The sequence below is a fragment of the Nothoprocta perdicaria genome, unplaced genomic scaffold, assembly GCF_003342845.1.
Source record: "Nothoprocta perdicaria isolate Ctin4 unplaced genomic scaffold, notPer1 scaffold_5, whole genome shotgun sequence".
NCBI classification, from domain to species: Eukaryota; Metazoa; Chordata; class Aves; order Tinamiformes; family Tinamidae; genus Nothoprocta; species Nothoprocta perdicaria.
This window is the reverse complement of record NW_020455754.1, coordinates 2,397,260-2,419,346: the sequence shown is the minus strand read 5'-3', so window position 1 is coordinate 2,419,346 and position 22,087 is coordinate 2,397,260. Positions and strand designations below refer to the sequence as shown.

At 38.0% G+C, this 22,087-nt stretch overlaps 1 protein-coding gene and 1 long non-coding RNA gene across 2 annotated transcripts in view; one reads left to right on the top strand and one right to left on the bottom strand.

Moving 5' to 3' along the window:
- The window catches only part of GABRA6 (gamma-aminobutyric acid type A receptor alpha6 subunit), a 21,381-nt gene extending 181 nt beyond the window's left edge, over positions 1-21,200 (top strand). Inside the window, exons 2-11 of the mRNA XM_026047499.1 lie at positions 161-417; positions 610-677; positions 1,766-1,986; positions 2,088-2,170; positions 2,749-2,892; positions 3,313-3,465; positions 3,547-3,699; positions 7,867-8,126; positions 16,772-17,035; positions 20,911-21,200. Coding sequence (XP_025903284.1) covers positions 161-417; positions 610-677; positions 1,766-1,986; positions 2,088-2,170; positions 2,749-2,892; positions 3,313-3,465; positions 3,547-3,699; positions 7,867-8,126; positions 16,772-17,035; positions 20,911-20,961 — 1,654 coding nt within the window. The 3' untranslated portion in view covers positions 20,962-21,200. The remainder of the gene's footprint in view (positions 1-160; positions 418-609; positions 678-1,765; positions 1,987-2,087; positions 2,171-2,748; positions 2,893-3,312; positions 3,466-3,546; positions 3,700-7,866; positions 8,127-16,771; positions 17,036-20,910) is intronic.
- Positions 8,522-15,759, bottom strand: LOC112954445. The gene is made up of 4 exons (XR_003250706.1): positions 15,729-15,759; positions 12,551-12,661; positions 10,231-10,335; positions 8,522-8,600 (listed from the first exon to the last, which is right to left on the bottom strand). It is a non-coding gene; the product is annotated as an uncharacterized LOC112954445 (long non-coding RNA).
- Positions 21,201-22,087: the final 887 nt, after the last annotated feature.

Here is a 22,087-nt window from a genome sequence, read left to right as displayed (position 1 = left end):
CTAAACGTCCGTTGGGCACGAGAGGGGTCCCGAAACATCCGTTGGGCGGGGAGGAGAGGGGCGCTAACCGTCTGTTGGGCAGGAGAGGGGTCCTGAAACAGCCATTGGGCGCGTGGGGGAGGAGAGGGGTCCTGTAACGGCCGTTGGGCGTGTGGGGCAGGGGGGAGAGGAGAGCGCTMAACGTCCGTTGGGAGCGTTGGGACAGGACGGCGGTGCGGCGCGGCCGTCGGGCGCCGCGTAGGGCGCTCTGCGGGGCGCTGACGGCGGGACGCGGCCCTCTCCGCAGCATAGCCGAGGCGCTGGGYGGCCAGGAGCCGGAGCAGGGCGACGGCGGGGACCTCTACTCGGAGAACATCACGCGCATCCTCGACAAGCTGCTGGACGGCTACGACAACAGGCTGCGGCCGGGCTTCGGAGGTAGCGCCCGGCTCCCGCGCCTCGGGACGGGAGCGGGACGGGGGGGGATGAASCGCCTCGGGGCGGCAGGAGGAGGAGGGAAGGTTCCCGCAGCACCCGCGGGGCGGCCCGGGCCGACCCGGCGCTGCGGCAGCTCCCGGGCCGTGCGAGCACAGCCGGGTACCSCGGCCCACGCACGTCCCTGTCCCGCAGGCTCCGTGACCGAGGTCAAGACAGACATCTACGTGACCAGCTTCGGGCCCGTGTCCGACGTGGAGATGGTAAGGGGCCCCCGCGCTCCCTTCCCGGGCTTCATTACGGTGGCATCTGAGTTGACCGTCATTAGAGCAGATTATGAGGCTTAATCTCCCTGACAATCTCTAGGGCGGGCAGAGCGGTTTGGCCGGGAGCTGCATATAGCTATTTCCCCCGCAGAGTCACCCGGGGGCAGCGCGGCAGGTAGCCCCGGCCCCGCAGGGAAGCCTCTTTAGCCTTGTTAAGAAGGTTGCATGGGTGGGTGCAGAGCTGCTCTAGCCCAGCTAAGGTCAGCACAGAGGCAGTTTTACTGCTTTGCTGCTGGAARTGGCCTTTGATCCCTTGCTTCTGCCCCTGCCCCTCTACTGTAGTGTGCTSTCCAGGCTGCAGGCAAAGAAGTGGATTCCCCAACCCCAAACTTTGTCTTTCTCCCTCCATCRGAAAGCCTCGGAGAGGGCACCACCTCACCAGCCAACACATACACATATTGACCCAACAAACTTTGGCAGCAGCGGTGATGTTAACTGCACTTCCCTTCTGCCAGCCCAGTAGTGCACTACTCTCTGCCTGCTCAGGACCAAAATCCCTAAATCAGTACCAAAATTCCCTAAGAAAAAAGCCTAGCCTAATACTGACATGACCCCATAACCCTATCAAAACAGATACTTTTGACCTTCAGAACATTTTCCTAGTGAACATACCAAGTAAGCTGTCTGTAGTCCAGCTTTTTTATTATTTTCCTGGCAACCAAACATTAATAGTTGGTTTTAGCAYACAGAAAAGGAACTAAATTAGACATTTGTATTTCCTTAGATTTCAGTCATTTGATTTAACTTATTTTCTCKGGGAGGACAATGAGTTTCTTTATACATATAGAATTATCTGCTCATTGGTTTATTTGCAACTATTCATTAAAACAAGAAAATGAGATTTTTTCTTACAGACTGTTTTTTTTTTTTTTAAGTAACTACTTAATGATAATAGGATTAAGTAGTGTCTAAGTATTAAGTGAAATGCCATTCATGTGTATTAGGGTCTCCTATAGAGTTGCTCTATGCACAGCAGCTCAGAACTGCTGACCCGCACGCATAACTTACCTGTCTGCTTTCCACAGGAATACACGATGGACGTTTTCTTTCGTCAGACRTGGACCGATGAAAGGTTGAAATTTGGTGGGCCAACTGAAATTTTGAGATTGAACAATTTAATGGTCAGTAAAATCTGGACACCAGACACCTTTTTCAGAAATGGAAAAAAGTCAATTGCTCATAACATGACTACTCCTAACAAACTTTTTAGGATTATGCAGAATGGAACTATTCTTTACACAATGAGGTAAGAGCCTTCTGCTTTTGGTTGACTTKGTTATCCCTGTATTCAACAGTATTCCTGAATACCATTTCTTTTTCAATGCCATCTGCTTTAATGTATCCTAGACTTACCATTAATGCTGATTGTCCTATGCGGTTGGTGAACTTCCCGATGGATGGGCACGCTTGTCCTTTGAAGTTTGGAAGCTGTAAGTTTTTCTTTATAATTGGCTTTATATAGTAAATATTATCTGGTCTGCACATATGCAACAAGATCAGAAATGAAATGCTAGGACACTACTTAATGGTATAGCTGACATTATTTGCTATATTTTTGTATTAAAATCTTACTTTCTCCCTGAGACTTAAGCCTTACATGCGCATATGGATTCAATCACTGCAGATGACTGTTAACAGGATATTTTGTGGTTTGTTATTCTTATGAACTACTAATCAGCCTATGTCTTTAACGAGTCTTTCAAGCTGTGGTACAATTATTACATTACTCTTAGTTTTATAAAATAAAAAATGTTTAGTTGATCTGTTGAAATCAATGCATGTGTTTTGTAACAAAATAAGAAACAAATCTAGCATCTAAYGATTCCCACCCCAACCATTACCTTGCTATTGATTTTTTGCATTTTGTCATTAATGAGATTAGAAACTCACTGGAGTAGGATCCATTTTTCTGTGGTTGTTTGAATAACAGAAAGGATTGTGTAACTCATACTGTCAATTGTTAAGAATCACGTAGTTATAGTGTTTTTTTCCGCTCTCTCTATAACAGATGCTTACCCAAAAAGTGAAATAATTTATACATGGAAAAAAGGACCCCTCTATTCAGTAGAAGTACCCCAGGAGTCTTCCAGTCTTCTCCAGTATGACCTCATAGGACAAACTGTATCCAGTGAAACAATTAAATCTAACACAGGTAAGATGTAACCATGWAGGAACTACTGATGTTATGGAACACATCTTAAAAGATAAATGTCAATTATTTTTTCAAATGGAACTGATTTGTTTTACTTACTTTGGTGAGCTTTCAAACTAAAATGTGAAGAATCTAATTATCTTCTCTCAAAATATAATTTTCAATTCACTTCCATTAAGCATACAACTTTTTGTGCAAATCTTACAAATCCACAACCTGCAGGTAATTCAGTAGCCTTTTCCTCTGCTTCAGAGAAGTCGCTTTAGCTTTTGTTATCAGGTTATTAGTTATACAATAGAAAACCTAATATTGCTTTCCTCAGAAAATAGCATACTGTATTTTAGGGTGCAGCAAAGTTTAAGCCTATGATGTTTATTCTTATTTTGCAAAAATAATGCTGACATAGTTGTTTCCAAACAGGTGAATACGTAATCATGACAGTTTATTTCCACTTGCAAAGGAAGATGGGCTACTTCATGATACAGATATATACTCCTTGCATTATGACAGTCATTCTTTCTCAGGTGTCTTTCTGGATTAACAAGGAGTCTGTTCCAGCCAGAACAGTTTTTGGTATGCTGCATTAAGGTCTTTGCCACAGCTTTGCTTCACACATACCATTCATTCATCGCTTTCATTGCTTATTTGTTTTAGGTGAATATTCACTTCAGCTGCTCTATTTCCATCTCCAAAGGAAAATAGGCTACTATCTCATTCAGACATACATTCCATGCATCATGACTGTAGTCCTGTCTCAGATTGTGTTCTGGATCAACAAAGAATCTGTTCCAGCAAGAACCGTGGCTGGTATTCATATCTTTGTTCTTCTCTCATTCACTGCATTCACTGTATTGAATCCATTGTGTTGAACAGCTACTGTAATACAATGAGGACTAGCCTTAAATTGGAAAGCTAGTAGGTTTCAGTGAATACTAAAATTCGGGCAAGTAGTATTCAATCTCAGGGTCAAAATTCTTTGCTCAGAGTATTTGTTTAGACATAATGTGATGTTGTACTTGCCACTATGYGCCTCCAATATTTTTTTTCATGCACAAGAAAGGGTGGTTTCAGAGAGAATGCCAACYTCTTTTTTTAAACAGGAATTTTCCTATTGATCAATTATAAGTAAAGGTTTTGAAAAAAAGAGAAGAAAAAATAATATGTGGGATGGCATTCCTCTCACCCAACTATAGGTAGCAAGGACTTTGTTTGGAAAAAGTTGGATAAGATAGGTCCTGACTTTAGTTAGAATTGTAATGTTAAAGATGGGTCCCTATTATATATGCGGGCTCCCCTTTTTTTCCCCTTTTCCCTTTCCCTTCGTTCCTCTAGTGATTGGAATTAATGCTCAGCACTAGCTGTGAAGCTGAGTGTTTTGTTTCCTATTTTTACTGAGTGCTCTGCAATTATTAAAGTTAGCTTCCCCATCCACTTCAGTATTGACGAACCCTAAAACTGCACTTAAGGGTTAAGCTTTCATTGACTGGAYTTTGTTTTCAGAAAAACAATCATAAAAGAAATTAGTCAGAAATAACAAAGCTTGTGCAAAACTCTTTAAAATTTCCATTTCCATTGTATTCCTATACAACTCAGTGCTATTGTGAGACTGGTCTTTAGTAGCAAATATACAGTTATATATTCCCCAAGGGTGACTGAGCACTGCAATGGGTCACCCAGGGGGGTTGTAGAGTCTCCTTCCTTGGAGATACTCCAAAGCTGCCTGGAAACCGTTCCGGGCAACATGCTCTAGGTGAACCTGGTGGAGCAAGGGGGTTGGCCTAGSTGCTATCCAGAGGTCCCTTTCAAACTTTACCATTCAGTGATTCTGTCATTCCTTCTCCATAAATGATCTGTATCATATAATTCAAAATAAATTTATAATTATAATTAGCAACATACAAAAGTTTGTCAAAAGCTATTTCAGTCACATGTAATAGCATTATAGAAGCATTATCAAACTGTACTGTTCCAAACACGTGACCCAACTTTTAGGAATGGTAAATGAACACAACTTCCTCAGTTGCCTCTGAAAGTGTCAGCACACTTTTTTTTTTTTGAAATCCCAAACTTAGTTGTGGTGCAACTGAGCATCATTAAATAATTGCAAGCCCAACATTAGGTATTCATCAATTGTAATTCCTTTTAAGTTCTTACTTAAAAACTGTATAATATATATTTTCAAAGATGCTAACTGCTATTGAAACATAAAAAACATACAAGAGATTTGTAGTACCTGACGCAACTTTGCTTCAGGTAGGAAATGAAAGTCAATTCTGTGTCTGAAGTAATGTGCAAATAAATCTTTGGGTGATTCAGTCTTAATTACATAAAGACCCTGAATCTTGAAATAATGACTCTCAGATGTCATACTGAAAAACAGATATAGAATTAGCAAAAGAACATATTTACAGAATAGTAAAATAAGCACCTTTCTTAGTATCCCAGAAATTAGTCATTCTGACATTTTAAAAGAATACTTCAATCCTTATTCCATTCTTATTTCTCTCAGGCTCAGTCTAACTGTATAGTCTTAAGTAATTCAGAACTTCCCAACAGTCTGGGCTCCAAATACCTCCAATCTGAGGAAATAAGAAAAGCCAGTTCTTTATGTCAAAGAAAAACAGAGGGRAAAAAAAARRAAAAAAGTTTCTGGACCCAGTAAGAAAAGGTTTAAAATAGAGAAGTGTTTTCTCTGCATTATATGGCAAATACTCACATTACAAAGTTTTTTCAATTTTGCATCTAAGCTGCATTCACTTCACATTCGGTTTTAAGATTCATCAGTAGCAGAAGAATAACAATAGTGTCCAAACCAATTTCTTACAAAGTCATGCAGCAAGCCCATTTTCCTTAAAAAGGGGTGTCATCAATCTTTTCCCRGTAGTATCGCAATAAAAACTCTAAAACTTTTGCAAAGATAGATTGATAGTTATAAGGATCTGTTCTTCCCAGACCATTAAGTAAAATGTAGGAGGCAGAAATACCTGAAAAYATAATACACCTGTGCTCTTTGAAATTGGAAAATTTGAACATATCACTGGAAAACTTCTGTGCGTTTATCACAACTTAAAAAACATGACATTACCAGAATCAACTCAGGATAAGAAACATGGTTCTCTGAGGCCKTATTTTTAAGTATTACTTGTTATGTGTCAGTTGCTCTGACCCACGTAACAATAGCTATTATTGCAGGTATTTGTTTGCCTTTCTGATCTCTCTCAGTCTTGGCAGAAAAAAATCCTCTGTTATTTCTGTAGAGGAACATGGTCAGCCTCTACCTTTCTATCAAATCACCTTGACAATTTTAAGTGTTAAATTGTGTTTATAATAAAATCTAAGGTGCAGATTTTTTTTAGATACCTAATSTAAATATTCAGCTCTATATTAACAGATGTTTCAGACGCTACCAAGAAGTATTCAAAGTGTCTAGACAAAGTTAAACAATCACCACTTACACAATTTACTTAATGTAGTTTGGCAATCTTTAATAGTTTTCTATAGTCCAGAGCATTTCATCAATATTTATGCTGCATTAATGGGAGTCTTAGCTATATCTCTAATGCCATGAATCCTATGTCCTAGTTTAAATTCYTACTGCAATAAGTTTTTACTCAGGTTTGAAATACATGATTTTGTTATTAGACAGCACTATTCAGATTAGAATCTAATAATACATTTTATTGAAAAACTCATTTTGAMTATCTGAAATTGAAATATATTTCAGTGTATTGGCACTGCTAGCATAAAAYGTACATGGTGGATTTGGGGGAAGTAGAGATCCTGCTTATTTCATAATATCTCCTATTTTTATTTCATTAAAACATATTAAGTAATGACATTGGGGCTTAGTTAACCTCAGACAGCTGGCAAGCTATATCATGTGAGAGCTGCAGGGAAAAAAAAACACCCTGAAAATAATCAAGTCACACTGTCTTGATGCTGCAGTGAGATGCTACATCAGTATGCAATGACACTGCATCCTTTCCACTCAGCATCACTCATAGCATATTGATTCATCATCAGAACATGATATTATGTTATCTTTTGTTTTCCCTCCTACCCTTTCCCAAAATGCAGAAAGGAGCAGAAGAGGGCATTCTCCCGCTTACTGGCTTTAGATACCTGCATTTTTCAGATTCTAGTAGGCATAATTTTAAGGGAATATGAGTCATGGAGGCTTACATGTTACTGGATGACTTAGGTTTTTTTTTTCCTGCTTGTATCAGGCARCAGTGGGATGCAAGTACATTTCCCACATGCTATTGATAAGGTACGCACCAAAATAAAAGATGCTCTTCATGATATGAAGAATATTATGGGTCTGTGAGCTGTGTGATCAGATTTGTAGCATGAAAATAAAGAATTGTAGAGAAACAATTTTTCCAGCCTTGCAAATCTATGGCTGTGGAAATGTTCAAGTCTGTATATTGCTAGTAACTCTTACAGATCATACTCTATGATTAAAGCGCACAGACRACCGAACTTGGTAGAAATATTTGTGCAATTGCCTACTGCTTGTTTTAATGCAGGACTCTGCTCTATTCAATTAATGTTATGTAAGCCATAGTCTGTCAAGGCAAAAAGAGGGTAACTGTTAGGAAGTCAACATACGTTAATCTAGATTTCTGCTGAGTGATGTGCTTACTAACTCTTCGGGAAAGCAGGCATCTTTCAGAGTCTGAGCCTGAATTTTGCTATACCCATGTTTTTTAAAAGTTCTAAGCAGTAGCATGGTGGCAGGTAGCTATCTTAACTTTTAGTTTGCTTAATGTAGTAAGGACTTGATTCAGAGCTCGTAGAAACAGAAGCCACAGAACATGAATTAAGAATTTGAAATACGCCATAGTCTTCCTAGTTTCCTGATAGGTAGGAAGACTGTTAAAACCCAAGAGAATATTTTATGTAGGTAGATGTATCTAAGAGTAGCAAGGTTGAAGTAGAATCCTAATGCCTCCATTTTCTTTCTTTCTGAAGGAATCACTACAGTTCTAACAATGACCACGCTAAGCATCAGCGCACGCCACTCTCTGCCCAAGGTGTCCTATGCCACCGCCATGGATTGGTTCATAGCTGTTTGCTTCGCCTTTGTTTTCTCTGCGCTTATCGAGTTTGCAGCTGTCAACTACTTCACCAATCTTCAGACTCAGAGAGCAATGAGGAAGGCAGCCAGGGCAGCCGCGCTGGCAGCCGCRCTATCAGCAGCAACTGCACCGGCAGAGGACGAGATTGTCTCGGTAATTGCTCGCTTTTCGGATAATAAGCATCATGTAGGAAGTAGTGAAGGCAAAACAATATCAAAGTGATCTTAACCTGAAATAGATTCTGTAACCAGATTATGTTTATTTATCGGAGGAGCTGTTCTTAATTTCAAGAAATRGAAAAACCTTATTTATACTGTTTAAACTTGAAATATGATTTGCTATAAAGATTTTTATTTAGCAAGATACTTAGTGAACACTATTAAGCTGTTACCCATAATACTCCCTTGAGCAAYGCTATAGATACTGTGGTCAGTCAGTTCTCATCTCAGTATTTGTGCAGAATTTTTAGAACATTGTAGTGGAATGAATGTGTGCATTGGCCAGATGATTATGGGATCACTGTAGTATACTGGTACATACCATAAGTGGGTCATCTAGAAGAGGAGGAATTAGCTTTTACGTAAACTTGGCATCTGTTACTTTCATAAAAATCTGTGTCAGTGGAAGCTTGAGGAAAAAAACATAAATTTAAAGATTAGAGACAGATTTTACGCATATGATAGACAGGAAAGCTTTCTGGTAGCAGAAAAAAGAATCTTTTCCAAATAGTAGCCATTATATCCTCTACTAAGTAATTAAACTTGTCTTACAAAATATGTTAATATATTTATCAGTACAGCCCTCCTGTTTTCAAGATCAGCTTTACCACCACCACATTTGCCAATCTGAGTGACCTTTTACAAAACTTCTGAGTCTGTGTTTGAACTGGGAGGTCAACCAGGAGCAACTAAATGTCAGGGCAACACCTCATTCCCAGTATGGTCCTTCTGTTATGTTTCCTTATAAACAGCCATTAAAAATATAAGATTTAGGTACATTCACCTGTCAATGGCTAATAAGCTCCATTTAACACTGACGCCAAAGCTGTAGCACATCCTGCTACTCGACCTTGTTGCAGCTAATCAACAAATCTTGCATACTTTCTGTGCTTACAAACCACCTTTACAAATTTAGTGCTGCAGTGCTGCAGACATCCTTTTTTTTTTTTTCTTTAAACCAAGATCCCCTCAATACCTGCAGAACCAGGAGCAAAGATTCTGTAATTTTCCAAACAAACTTTTAGTTCAGAGAACATTAAACTCAAACTTTAGTTGCTCAGCTACATACCAGAACTAAAATCTTTGCTGCTTTCACTCCTTTTTTTTTAATACTCAGAAATACAGCAAGCCATCATTTCAATCGTCAGTCTGTTTTCTTGCAGAGATAAGAAAAGACTGCATGTTTCTTATACACTCTCTGTTTTTCGTATTTCCCATTATCATAGCATGGCTTCAAGTTCTAGGAAAAAAATATACGTATATGACATTTCTTCCATTTAGGTCCCTACTGAATGATACAACAATAGGATCTGGACTATTCAGCACTTGTTATCACTGCTGAATTCATAGCAGACAGGACAAAGACCATAAACACTTCCCTAAACTCCAAGAGCACAACTGTTGCAGGAAAAAAATAGCACCCCTCTACAAATCCCAGGTGCAGTTGATGCAACATGAACTTGGTGACTTTGGCTGCCCCAACTACTTGAGAGATTTACTTATTCTCTATCATAGACCAAGCTAAAAACAAATTAACAGTATACTCATGAATAAAATAACACAAAGGCAAAACAAAGAATTCAAAGGCATTAGTCTGCCTAGTTTTCTTCTTAAGAGTTCTAGTCAGAAAYAAGCAAAGAACTGAACGCAAGACATAATTTCCTTGTTAAATCTTTTCTTAAGTTTTTATGAAGTCCAGCAAAAGCCCAATACTAAAAWCATGTAGGAAGTGAGTTGCAACAGTTTCTTTTAGAAAATTATTCACCACTAGCTAATAACATCTAGGTATAGAAAAGAAGCAAAATCAATAAAATCAAGGTCCTATGTAAAAACCAATCTCTAGAGCCGCCCATAGCGTTCACAAAATACCTCAGCATCCTAGTCTTGCTCAGWGCTCATATTACCAAGGCAGCTGCTCCCAAATCTCGGAAGTCCGCCACTTTTTTTTTTTGTCTCACAGAACCACTCCTCCCTAAAAACGTTCTTCTTTGTAATAGAAAAAGAAAAATCAATAGACAACAAAAATGAAGAGTACTTACAATTGAAGGGAAGGAGATGCAGTCAATACAGACAGCTTCTGGACAAGCCAAGCTGCTGGACTTTGTTAGGTTTGAAAGGTCCCATTGCCAATGCAGAAAGACAGCCTGGGAAAAAGGAGTAATTACAGGATTACCAGCTAAAACAAAATTTTCCTTTCTTTATGGTGAAAGTAGGGAGAATAGAATATCAAACATTTGAGGATTCTGTTATCATGTGACACATAAGAACATACTGCAAGCAGTGATGTGTTTTTACCTTAAAGACCTGAAGAAACTAACAGAATACTGGCAGTGGAGCTAGTGGGCTGACTGCATGAATAAATAACTGGCCATGTTTTCAGCATGGTCATCCTCCTGGCTCTATGTTTCCATAGATGCATTACTGCTCCTAAGGCAGTATTGTTTAAGGCATGCAGCATAATACACATGTATATTCCTTCCTACAAATACCTAGGAATATGCATATCCTAAGAATATCTAGTGATCCTTAGCCCCAGCCATCCTCCCTTTAGCCTCCAGCTTCTTTAACTTATCTGCTTCTAAATTACTTCATTACTTTTTCTTCCACAATGTCTTTCTCTGGTTGCTGGCACTTTTTCCAATCTATCTCTTCTATAAGTTAGGTTTATCCTAGCTCTCCAGCTCTTATTTTCCACCCCCCAGTCTTCTTCACATTTTTTTAATGGATTAGAAAAAAGATTAGAATCCACTCTTATTAAAAAGTCTGCTTTATTTGATTTTTAAAATTGTAATTAAGATGCTTGCCTTCTCTCATGCCTTAGGCTTYGCTTCCTTGTTTTTCTGATCTGAGGGGAGTTTTTTCCTCTATTACACAAGGTAGAAAAGTTTCATCCTCATTCAATATTAAGATTTTCGGTCTGCAACTTCTGTATACATACATTGTCAAAGTTTTGACTATATGAAGGGGCAGATACAGATCAAAAAGWATCAGTATTAGAAATACTTCTGCATTTTTAAAAATGATATTTTTAGATGATGTTTCTAAAAAATGTATAAGTTGTATTGATTTTTGGGTGTCCACGTGTAAAAATACAAGTGAGGCACACTGGGGTTTTTTGTGGCTGTATCACTCCTAAAATCAGTAGTAAGGGAAAGAGTTATAACACAGACTATGTTTTTAGTAATGTATTATCCAGCATTGCTCAAAGGGTGACTAAAAAAACACGTTGAAGGCAGTATCCTTGTCCTGTCTGAACTAGTAGATTCTATGGAGGAGGAGATGCCTTCTTTGTGTAAAAAAAAAAAAAAAAAGGCCTGGAAAGATGCCTTTAGTAGAAATGAAATGAGTTTGAGAGCTGCAATAGTTTGTTTGAAACTTTTGTTGCTTGAATGGGGACCCAATTCAATCATTTTAGAAATACAGTATATTATTTTTCCATTCCCAATTAATAATTTTATGCGAAAATCAAAATACTTTCAAAGCTTGCACTTACCAGTCTAGTTAATTTTGTCAAAACATTCTTTTATTCCTGTGCATAAGTCCCTTCAAATCTTACAAGTTTTTATATAGTCCAAATTAATCATACTCCAAAACCAAAAATGGCACAAGTCCAAAGCCTGCTACATCCTAGTAATGAAGGTTAGAGAAACTCTCTTGAAGTTATTGTACTCTACTGGTTTAAAGGTGCAGACTATGTGCTCAGTTAGCTCGTGAGAGCCCAGGATAACTATTTTGGCATCAGGAAAACCACTCTGTTTACCTCAGTTAACTGAGAGCACAACTTGGCTTGCTCTGCCTGTCAACTGCAGGCAATCCCTGTGTGAAATACAAACTATGGGTGTTCCGCTCCAAAATGACAGCAGCAAGCTGAGCGCTCATCTGGACCCTGACAGAAGCCTATTCTTATTTATATGCTGACCAAGCTTGTGGTAGTAGGTCAAAAACAGACATTTCCTATATGTGCGTGTATATATGTGCATACTTATAGAAAACATTGCACCATTTAGCTCCATTTTAAAAAACTATCTTTTTAATATCAGTCCGTTTCATAGTTTCCACTTTCTTTATTCAGAGTATCCCACTTGTGGAAATTGCAGGGGAAGGGGAATTGTGGACACCAGCTGGGATGCACTGTTTAAGATGGTACTCTACAAGATGGTCACTTTGTGACCTCTGATTGCACACTGTGGCTCAAAAGACATCCTTTCCATGGGAGAGGGTACATCTAGAGATAAAATACTGTTAGAAAATTGTAGCCTGATTATAGTTATGTCCTAAAGAGCTGATAGTAAACAGGAAACAGTGCACAACACAACTATTGGTGGGAGAATTTCCTTCTCACTACAAATAGCTCTTTACCTGTGTTTCAAAAGAGCAAGGCTCAAGCAGAAGAGGATTCTCATTCTCTTTAACACTCCTTCCCAACTGCAGAGCAGCCATATGTCACTTCACTGTAGAGGGTTTGGTTTCCTATAATTACATCAGAATATAGTAAAGTTTAAAAGTTTAAAGTTAGATGGTATTTGAAAACCTACATACAGTACTCAGGTTACTGCTATGCCATAAGCTGAACTGATACCAGAAATGTTTTTATAGTACAAAGAACGCAGATCTTTAGAGAATTTTACATATAGGTTTTAGAACTATCTTGAGGAAAATATTAAAATGAAGTATATTTGCAAATCACAATTAGGATCTATATAAAAAGAGAAAACAACAAGAATTACACTTACTCTAAGGTCATATACCCCCTATAAGTTAAAAGCACAATTTACTGAGAGCTTTTTAAGATGTTCTGAGCATGAACAAATTCTCGTGACGTTGATGAAATGTGTGAGATATCTGCTCTTCTATAGACGAGAGGAAGCCACTCTGGGAGATCAGACAGCTAACTGCAAAAGCTTAATAGAATTCAGACAATATACTTGGCAACCTATATACCAACACTTACCTGGTGCAATTTTATGATACCTCACATTAAGCATGATGAGTCCTGTGATACTGGGCAGTTATACATTGTGACAAGTTGAATTGTCTGATGGGAATAACATTCTATAGGAACGCAGAAAAATGCTCTTGCAAATCAGAATTCAGTAGCTTAAAAATGCATTATTTCACTGTGACAGTATCTCATGCCACTTTTAGCTTTTTGTTGTTACTATTTCTACTACAGTCTGTACTATTTGAATAATTGGCTGTATGAACTATGCAAAACAGGAACAAGAATAGGCCCACTCATTCCTGKTTTTTTCTCCACTTCGCTGAGGTTTCAAGATGCCACTGCAGAAAGCTTTGTCAAAAGGAAAAGCTAAATCTAAACATAGTAAACAAATGACTGTAGCTGCTGTTCGAAACTCCGATGCCATAGAAACTACATGGTTTTCTCCCACTTCCTCCTCCTCTTGATTTAACAATGTTTTCTAATAAGTATGGATCACTGTTCTGGGGCACCAAGACTAGTCTGCTGTCAGCTACTAAACTGAGAAACATCTTCATTAGAAGTCTGAGGTAAATTTAGACTTCTAATTCTATATCCCGGGTAGTGGCAGACWACCAAGTCATCTAGACCCTGTCTTGCTAGATTAGCACACAGGGGGTCAAAGACTATAAAGAATTGTTCACTTGATTTATGTAAGCCCTAGACCATATCCTTAGCAATAGAAGAGTGACAAAGAGCATAAAGAATTATTCAAGGGCTTGCTTAATCATTTGTATCAATTCCAAAAAATATCTTCAGCACCTGAAGAGCATGACAACTGCAGCATTACTGAAGCTGTAAAATGCAGTCATCCCTTCCAAATAACAGAATAGGATATTTTAGATAATGAGAAGGGAGCAGTCTGTTGACCCAGAGATCTAAAGAGGTCTAAAAGTGGGACCATAAAACTGTTTTCAGCTAAGCTTCACTGTCCTCCCCAGGTTCTGAGGATATACAGAGTCTCCAACTCTTAAAGGATTTTCTAGAATGACATCAAGATATAGTAATGTGTATACATATATGTAAAATTTAACAAATAAGCAATGACAAATATAACCTTTTTCAAAGATCCAGGCTAACAAATAATTGTTTTACCGTTGCATTGCAGAGTATGGCCACTCCAGATCAGCCACAAACCATATGCTATGTCTGTTCTACTAGTTTTAGCCATCACCTCAGAACAATCACTCTTGATTCATGCTTGCGCCAAGCAGAGCAARTCTGACCTAGTTCATTGCCAGATAAGGACTGAGATATACCTCAACCACCCTTTTATGAATCATTTAATCACCACAGCAGACCAAGCCACCTTGCTTCCGAAACAGGACAATCTATATTGCGACCCTCACAGTGCAGAGCAGAGCATGCAAGCAACTTAAATGAAAGCAGTGACTCTGGCTCTGTCCGTCTATTTATAGAATGAGATTATTACTACGATTAGTGAAAGCAGGCATGGCTAACCCTCTGCTTGTTTCTGTGACATCTGTAGATGATCCTCCATTAAAATCTGTGCTGCTTGCTGTGTAACTGGAAATTACAAAACTAAACATCTGCATTCTAAATAGGCACGTTCCCAGAATATGACACTTAGTATCCATTCGAGGCATGATTCTAATTTAACATGGAGATGACAAAATGAAAAGAATAGGGCAAGTAAAGTAGGAAGTCTTGACAAGATGCAAAGAAAAAAGGGCATTAGGTAAAAGACATGGATAAGGAAAAAACACTTTTGTGAAAATAAGATATTGTCATCTCCTTCCTTATCCCTAGACTAAAATCAGCTTCAGGAAATCCATCTCTCCCCAGTTCCAGTTGGATACCAACACAGTCATCCAAAAGCAGAAATTGGCATTGTGTTCTAGCAAGGTAGCTTGCTCTCATGCTTTTGAAGTATGAGAGGACTGAACACCGGGTGGGTAATTTGTTAGAGCTTTTTTTAAAAAAATCATATGCAGAATTCTAGACAGGTATAGGCTAGTTTTTATTTTTAATCTACAGAACACTGCCAGTTTGCGACTATGACCCATGTATTGCGGCACATGCTCATGCCTTTTTCTCCTAAAGATACAGTCCTGCATCTGATTACAAAAAGCAGGTTTCCGTGCATTGAAATGCTAGGGGATAAATTGTGGTAATACTGAAAGTAGGCAACACTTAAGCAAATAATGACTAAAAGATGCCCACATTGGAATCACATTGGAAGTTACATACATAGGTAACAATTTTGCTACCCTAAAACCATTTAAATGTTCCTAATAGGTTTGCATTAGATAAACACTGTTCCATTGTAACAGTATTTACATGGCCTAAGACTCGATTTACCAGCAGCATTTGTTCAATCATCTGACCAAAACACTGGTTATTCAAATGAGAATTATCAATATTTTGCCATTTGACTGCACAATGTTTTTCATCATTCATCTCTAAGTTTTGCAGACACTCCTCCCTCCATTATGCCTAGACTCAAGCTCAATTAAAACACTGTTAATGTTGCTTAGAATCCAAGCTACTATTCGCCATTAGTATAATAAAATAAAGAAAATAGAAGGCCTTCTTTACCTTATTTTATCTTCTCAGTCATTTAACCTGACTTGTAGCTGCTGGCATGGATCTGTGCTCCTCGAGGTGAACTCTGGCAGGGGCTGGTAGCAGGCACTGCTACCTGAGATTTGAAAATATCTTTGTCTCGAATACTAGTGTGGATCCAAATGAAAAATTTACATTATGATAAGTCATCAATTCTGTGCTACATCCTATGTCAATTTCTGCAACTATGACATTTTCATTTCTCATGAAAGTAAAAAAAAAGACCAGATAAAACAAGCCAGGATAACTGCTGACCTCACAATTAAGGAGATAAACAATAAACGTTCCTGGAGTCTGATTAAACTTTAAGAGATTTTTGTACAACTCAAAAGTGGAGCTAACTATGAATATTGCACAAGTATGGGAAGCACAAGGTTTCCTTTTGCCATAAATTACACTAAAAATACTCCCATTATAGTTAGAAGAACTTTGTCTTCATTTCTATGTATGACACTGCTGTAGGAATCATAGCTGAAAACTGAATTTCACTCTAGAGAAAACTGAGATTTTAGTATTAATGCCTTGGGCAGCTGTACAGTTAATTCTTTTCCTTTCTTTCAGCATTTTTCCAGCTTACCAACAGTTAGTTTGGGGACCAATAAGGCATCCTGGTTCTATTCAGTATTTTTCTAAACTTATCACTGGACTTGTACGGTGAAGAAAGCCAGTGGATGCTCTTTGGTGTAAAGCTGTCTCACGTTCAAATAAGCTTCAGTCATACTCATGTATTGCAATTTAGGCACACTTACCTCCTTTTGGGTTCCTTGTAATGTTGTCTGTTCTTTTTCTCCCCTTGCTCTTGTAACTTCCCATTAGTAACACACTGACAATACAGAGTGGACATTCTTTTATATTTTTACAGTAAATGAAGACCACAAATGCATCTATTTTTTGCATTAGCAGTGATTTCTTTGCATTCTTCTACAGCACAGAGTCAGCAAGTCAATACTGCAAAACCTAGAGCTGAAACCCATATAACCATAAAATGAACATTGTTTGTATTTTYCCCTCCGCAGCATTCTGATTCCAACTGTAACCTGAAGAAGCGAATAAACTCTGTAACATCTCAGGCAGAACAGTCTCCTCATGCCAGCATAACATCAGATATTACCTCCCAGTGTCCACCAGGATCTGCTGCACCACCAGCACCACCGCCACCACCACCACCTATTGGAGGGACAAGTAAAATAGACCAGTATTCTAGGATCCTCTTTCCCCTGGCATTTGCAGGATTCAACCTGGTCTACTGGGTTGTTTATCTTTCAAAAGACACTATGGAAGTGAGTAGTAAAATTTTATTGTACTCAGTTATAATATGTAATATGTTAATTGGGACAATATTCCTTTAGTTGTTCATTTAATCTTGCAACTTCAGTTAATCAGCTCTTTGTGAGGAAAGTGATGGGTATTACTTKTCTGTAAAAATCACCTGCGGCTTCCACTAATAATGGTCCTCTAAGTACAATGCCAAAAGGCAATCTGAAGCCAAGAAACAAACACTTCTATACTGTGTGGCACTGTGTAGGCCACAAAAGATTGCATAAGACAGTATATGATGTTGTTCTCAGCAAATACTTAAATCTCTTATCTTCCATTTCTTAAAATTCTTATCTGTAGTTAAAGATGGTAGAATATCTGTTGAAGCAATGCAGGAAGGGAGATAAGAACATTAATGTCCCCTGAGATTTCGTCCATGAGGTAATAAGATAACATTGTCCGGAAAAAATATTGGGTATGAATTCCAAACACTTATCAATAGGGCAATTATCTGCACTCACAGCACACACAACATAGTTCTTTGATACAGTTGAAAGTCTGTTTTTATACATTTTAAAAATGACTTTTTGTGTTCCTGTAATATAACTAGACTATTTTATGCAGATAGAGCTGCTGAATATTTGGCTTAAATTTGTTTGAATCAAGCAGTGAGATATCCTGTCGTTAGATTTGCATGAGGTCCAGAAGAGATGTGTGCCCTACAAATTGAGCATGCCTAGAATAATCAGTCAGTGATTAGCTTATTTTCYAGCAATCATTAAACTTGAAGTCTCTAATGCTTTAATTTCCTAATTTTTCCTTCACATAAATACAACTAATGGTGTTCCATTTTGTTGGTACAAAAATATAGTCATTTGCCTTTCTGCAACAGAATTTCAAACTTGTTGAAACAAAATACTTAACTGTCAGTAAGATCGATAAATTTAGCTCTATTTAGGACAGCCACATAATGATATCAAGACAGTACTAAATGCAAAAACTCCATGCCTAAATTAAAACAAAAGTTTGCAATCTGGTATGAGTAGTGTGCAGATTATACCTTTATTTCCTGGATTAGAGGTAGCGGGCCAAGGGAATTCTCAAGGAGAGGCAGGAGATGTTGTAACTCAAAGCAGCAAGATGCAGCATTGACGAGCTGATCAGTGGCAGCTTGTCCTTGCTTGAAGCAGAGGCTACTAGCTGCTGATTTGGTCATTTCTGCTACTAGTAACAATTTGYAAAGCACCATCTCCCAAAGATGGAGTGTGCTGCCAAGCAGCTTACAGGAAACCAGGAGGGCAGGARGATACGAAGCACCATCTCTTACAAATGTCACTGCAGATGTCTCTCAAGAGGTCACAGCTGCTAACTCCTGGCCACTCAAAATCTGTCCACTGCTAAATTTAGCATTTGTGCCAGAGATACTATCTCTCTTAAAATATTGACTATGTATGCACATTACCTGTCACAATCAGGAGAAGTATCAAAAAAGCTCATATATTATGACAATTGTTTCTRGTAGCATGCTGTTCAGGGGCCAGTTGCTCAGCCTATGTAGCCTGCCACAACTCCAGTGWTTTCACTCAACCATTAACGCTCCAGACAAAAATGTTTACAAGATGGCTGCAGCATTCCCTTGGCAGCTATAAAATACTTACACTGAACTACATGTAATAAGTTATGATATAACTAGCCATTTGAAATACTAAAAATTAGGCCAGAATGCCAACTCTAAATACTTTTATGACATTTTACYTCTACAAGCTGACAAACCTGCACAAGTTTCAAAAATCACTTTCTGTAGTATAATTAACAGAAATCCACCAGCAAGCTTTAGAGAAAAGAACAGTATTGAGAACTGGGGTGTTTGAAAGGAAGAATCTGAGCAATTATATAAAATGTTGCGCAAGTTCTTTATTAATTACGTTTTCTTGTTTACTCAGTTGTAAACGGCAGTGGTTGTAATGTACATTACTGGATTTCTAATTTCCATGCCTGAGCAGGGAGATGATCTCTAGAGATCCCTGCCAACCTCCACCATTCTGTGATTCTCTAATTCTRTGTTTTACCAAGACTTTTTGCTTTGAATRCATATAAAAAAGTTGCCTGTCCATTCAAGTAAAGAACATACAGAAGTTAAACAAGCAAAGTATGGCATGCTTAAAGCCAGTTCAGCCCTATTACAGACTCAGGCCTAAAACACTTTGTACGATACTATTCAAACTTGGTTTTGTGAAGTGCATTTTATATGGTAAATATTAGCTTTTTAGAGTTATTGTTATAGTTAATTTGGCTTTTGTTTAAGAAAAAGCTAATAGAAATCTTATCAGTCTATAACAGATAAAAAACAAATGCCCAGGGTACAGGTTCTTGTAGTCCAGCTGTCCAGGGTTGAGTAGTGCCACTTGGAATGTGCTTAGGTGGCATCACTCCAAACAAGCACTGTTTGACTGGGCTTTCTATACTGGTCCCAGTCTGTGACACACAAGACCCCTGATGTCCTTCGGGAGTTCTCTCCACCAAACAAGCCACTGCACTTGGGGAGCTCATCTCCCTGCCTTTGACAGTTTAAGAGACTCAAAATAGAAGAGCCAGATGACACCACAGCCAGCTACTGACATGAGTGTTATTGTGTAGATTCCTATATTCAATAGCTACCTACACTCGTTAGATGGCCCACACAAAATAATTGGCAAGACTATGGAGGGCAAGCTATTACAATAGTTCATGTGCATTTTGCCAGGCAGCATGCTGTTTGAGCCTCAATTAATTCAAGACATAAAAGAAAAATAAATGGAAAATATTTATATAAAATAATCCTGTATTGAAATAACACATGCCAGTTTTTAGACTGCAAGAAATGCAGCTGCTCATTCTGTAAAGCCTCTCTTCCTCAAGAGGTTTTATAATTGAAACACTGACAGATGTTTAACTATAGCAGCATGGATGTACCATTTAAAATATGAAAAAATGAAAGCATTAAATTATTTTAAGACAACTAGCTCCTTTACAACATAGAAGACTGCTAGCAACTTATTCTGATAGGAAATACAAAAGTGAGATCCCCGTGATTTGTACATGCAAAGCAAACTTGCCAGGCATGTTTCCTGTGATGCATCTTCTCCTGCAAAGTACAATAATGTCCACCAGCCCAAAAGCTCTACACAAACACATCTGTATATATTAGTTGAAGTTCATAAAAGGAGAACAAACTTGACAAATGAGAAAGTTTTTTAAAATTTCTTACGCATGCAGTTTTTAAGCCTTGCTAAGTTCTTAGCATAAGACAATGATTGTAAAAGGTGAAATGCATGCGATGTTGATTGTAATTTAAAATTTGGTTGACTTATGTAAATAATACCCCTTAAATTAAGTATACAGGCTACTTAGGCCATCTAATTCATAGTTCACATTCTTTAGGCGTATTCTGATATCTTATTTAAACTAACCTGTATCAGTTACATGGAATATTACCATTTTTCACTATTAAAACATGGACAAGCCTGCATGGAGTGAATCAGACTAAAGAAGGCAATTTAAAATTTGTCAAGATAATATACAGGAAAACATTACAAGAAACAGTTTTTATCCTAAAGGTGTGAAAAAAGTAAAAAGTTACTGAATGCACTAAACACGCCAAGCACCTAGCTTCCGTATGGTAATAAAGCTTACCCATCACATGGGAAATCAAGTCCAAGACAAAACAGTTATTGGAATACATACTTGTAATAAAGCTTTGTTGATCCAGATGAACTTTTCAGATTGAGAAGGTTCCCCCTTGCAATTCTATTTTAAGCCTGCAGAGACGGCAAAAATAAAAAGTAACTATTGAGATAGGTTTGTTAAGTACATTGTTGACTATTTCTAACTTTGACTTCCCTTTGAACTTGTCTTCCAGTTTTTTGAACCAACAGCAATGCATCTTCGAAATAATCATCAGCCCAATTGAGAAACAATAGAAAACTCAAAGGAAAATTACTGAAGAATTTGTAGAATTTCATGACTTCAAAAGAATGTCTTCACAGGTGCTCTAATCAAACAAGAAATACTTACATTGAACATCTCCTGGAAACATCATCTGGTCAATTCAAAAAACAAAGTTGGACAGAAATCTAAACATACTTTCTTACAATTTCTTATTTGATTGTGCTATAAAAAGCTATTTTGTTGAATGGTCAAAGATTATGAATGTGCATTTGATGTAGTCCTATTGTAAATGATTGAATGTTTACATTGACACACATCATCAGTCCTAGGATTATTTTTCTTAATACAGTTAGGATTGCTAAAGAGAGCCACATTCTTAACTAGTAAAAGTTACCACAGCTTCACTGAAACTTTAGGAGCTGGACTGATTTAGATCAGTTGAAATTAGCCTAAAGTAAGATAAGGCAATCCCATGAAAGGCAGCAACACCACCATCATATTTTTTTCTCCTTTAAAATTATAAGAAATTTTTTTAAACAAGTATAATAGAAATGAGAAAGAAGCTATTTTTATGATCTTAAGCTGGTTAATTATAACACTGTTTTTGTTGAGAGTGACAGTACAAGCACAAACAATTTGGGGACAGAATCTGGGAATGGCAGGACTGATACCAGGAAGTTTAAGGGTCAAAAGTGACCAGACAAAAGTGAACAAGAGCCACCCATCAAGCTAAACACAAGCCTATAACTCCAAAGAGCTTTCTGGAAGCAAGTCAACATAGTTGGGGAACCAGCTGCATTTTATCTGCTGTGTACGCTGGACTGTTCACAACAAGCTACCAAGCAATTTTTGTACCAGCAGGAACTGGCAACTAATGTGTTTCTCACTCTGACCAAAAACATACAGGATTTCTCTTTTATGCTTCATAGCTGTTTATCACTTCATTATATAGTCATTCTTCAACTCCATAATCATTGTTAAGAATGTAATTGGTTAAGATATACCTAACCAAGTAAAATCCAAGCCGCCTTTGTTACAGGGATGGTGGAAACTAGTAGGAGACAAAACATATACAAGCAAATGTTACAAGTAGCAAAACATAAATTAAGGACCCCTATCCTGAAGTTAATTCTAGTATATCAAAACTC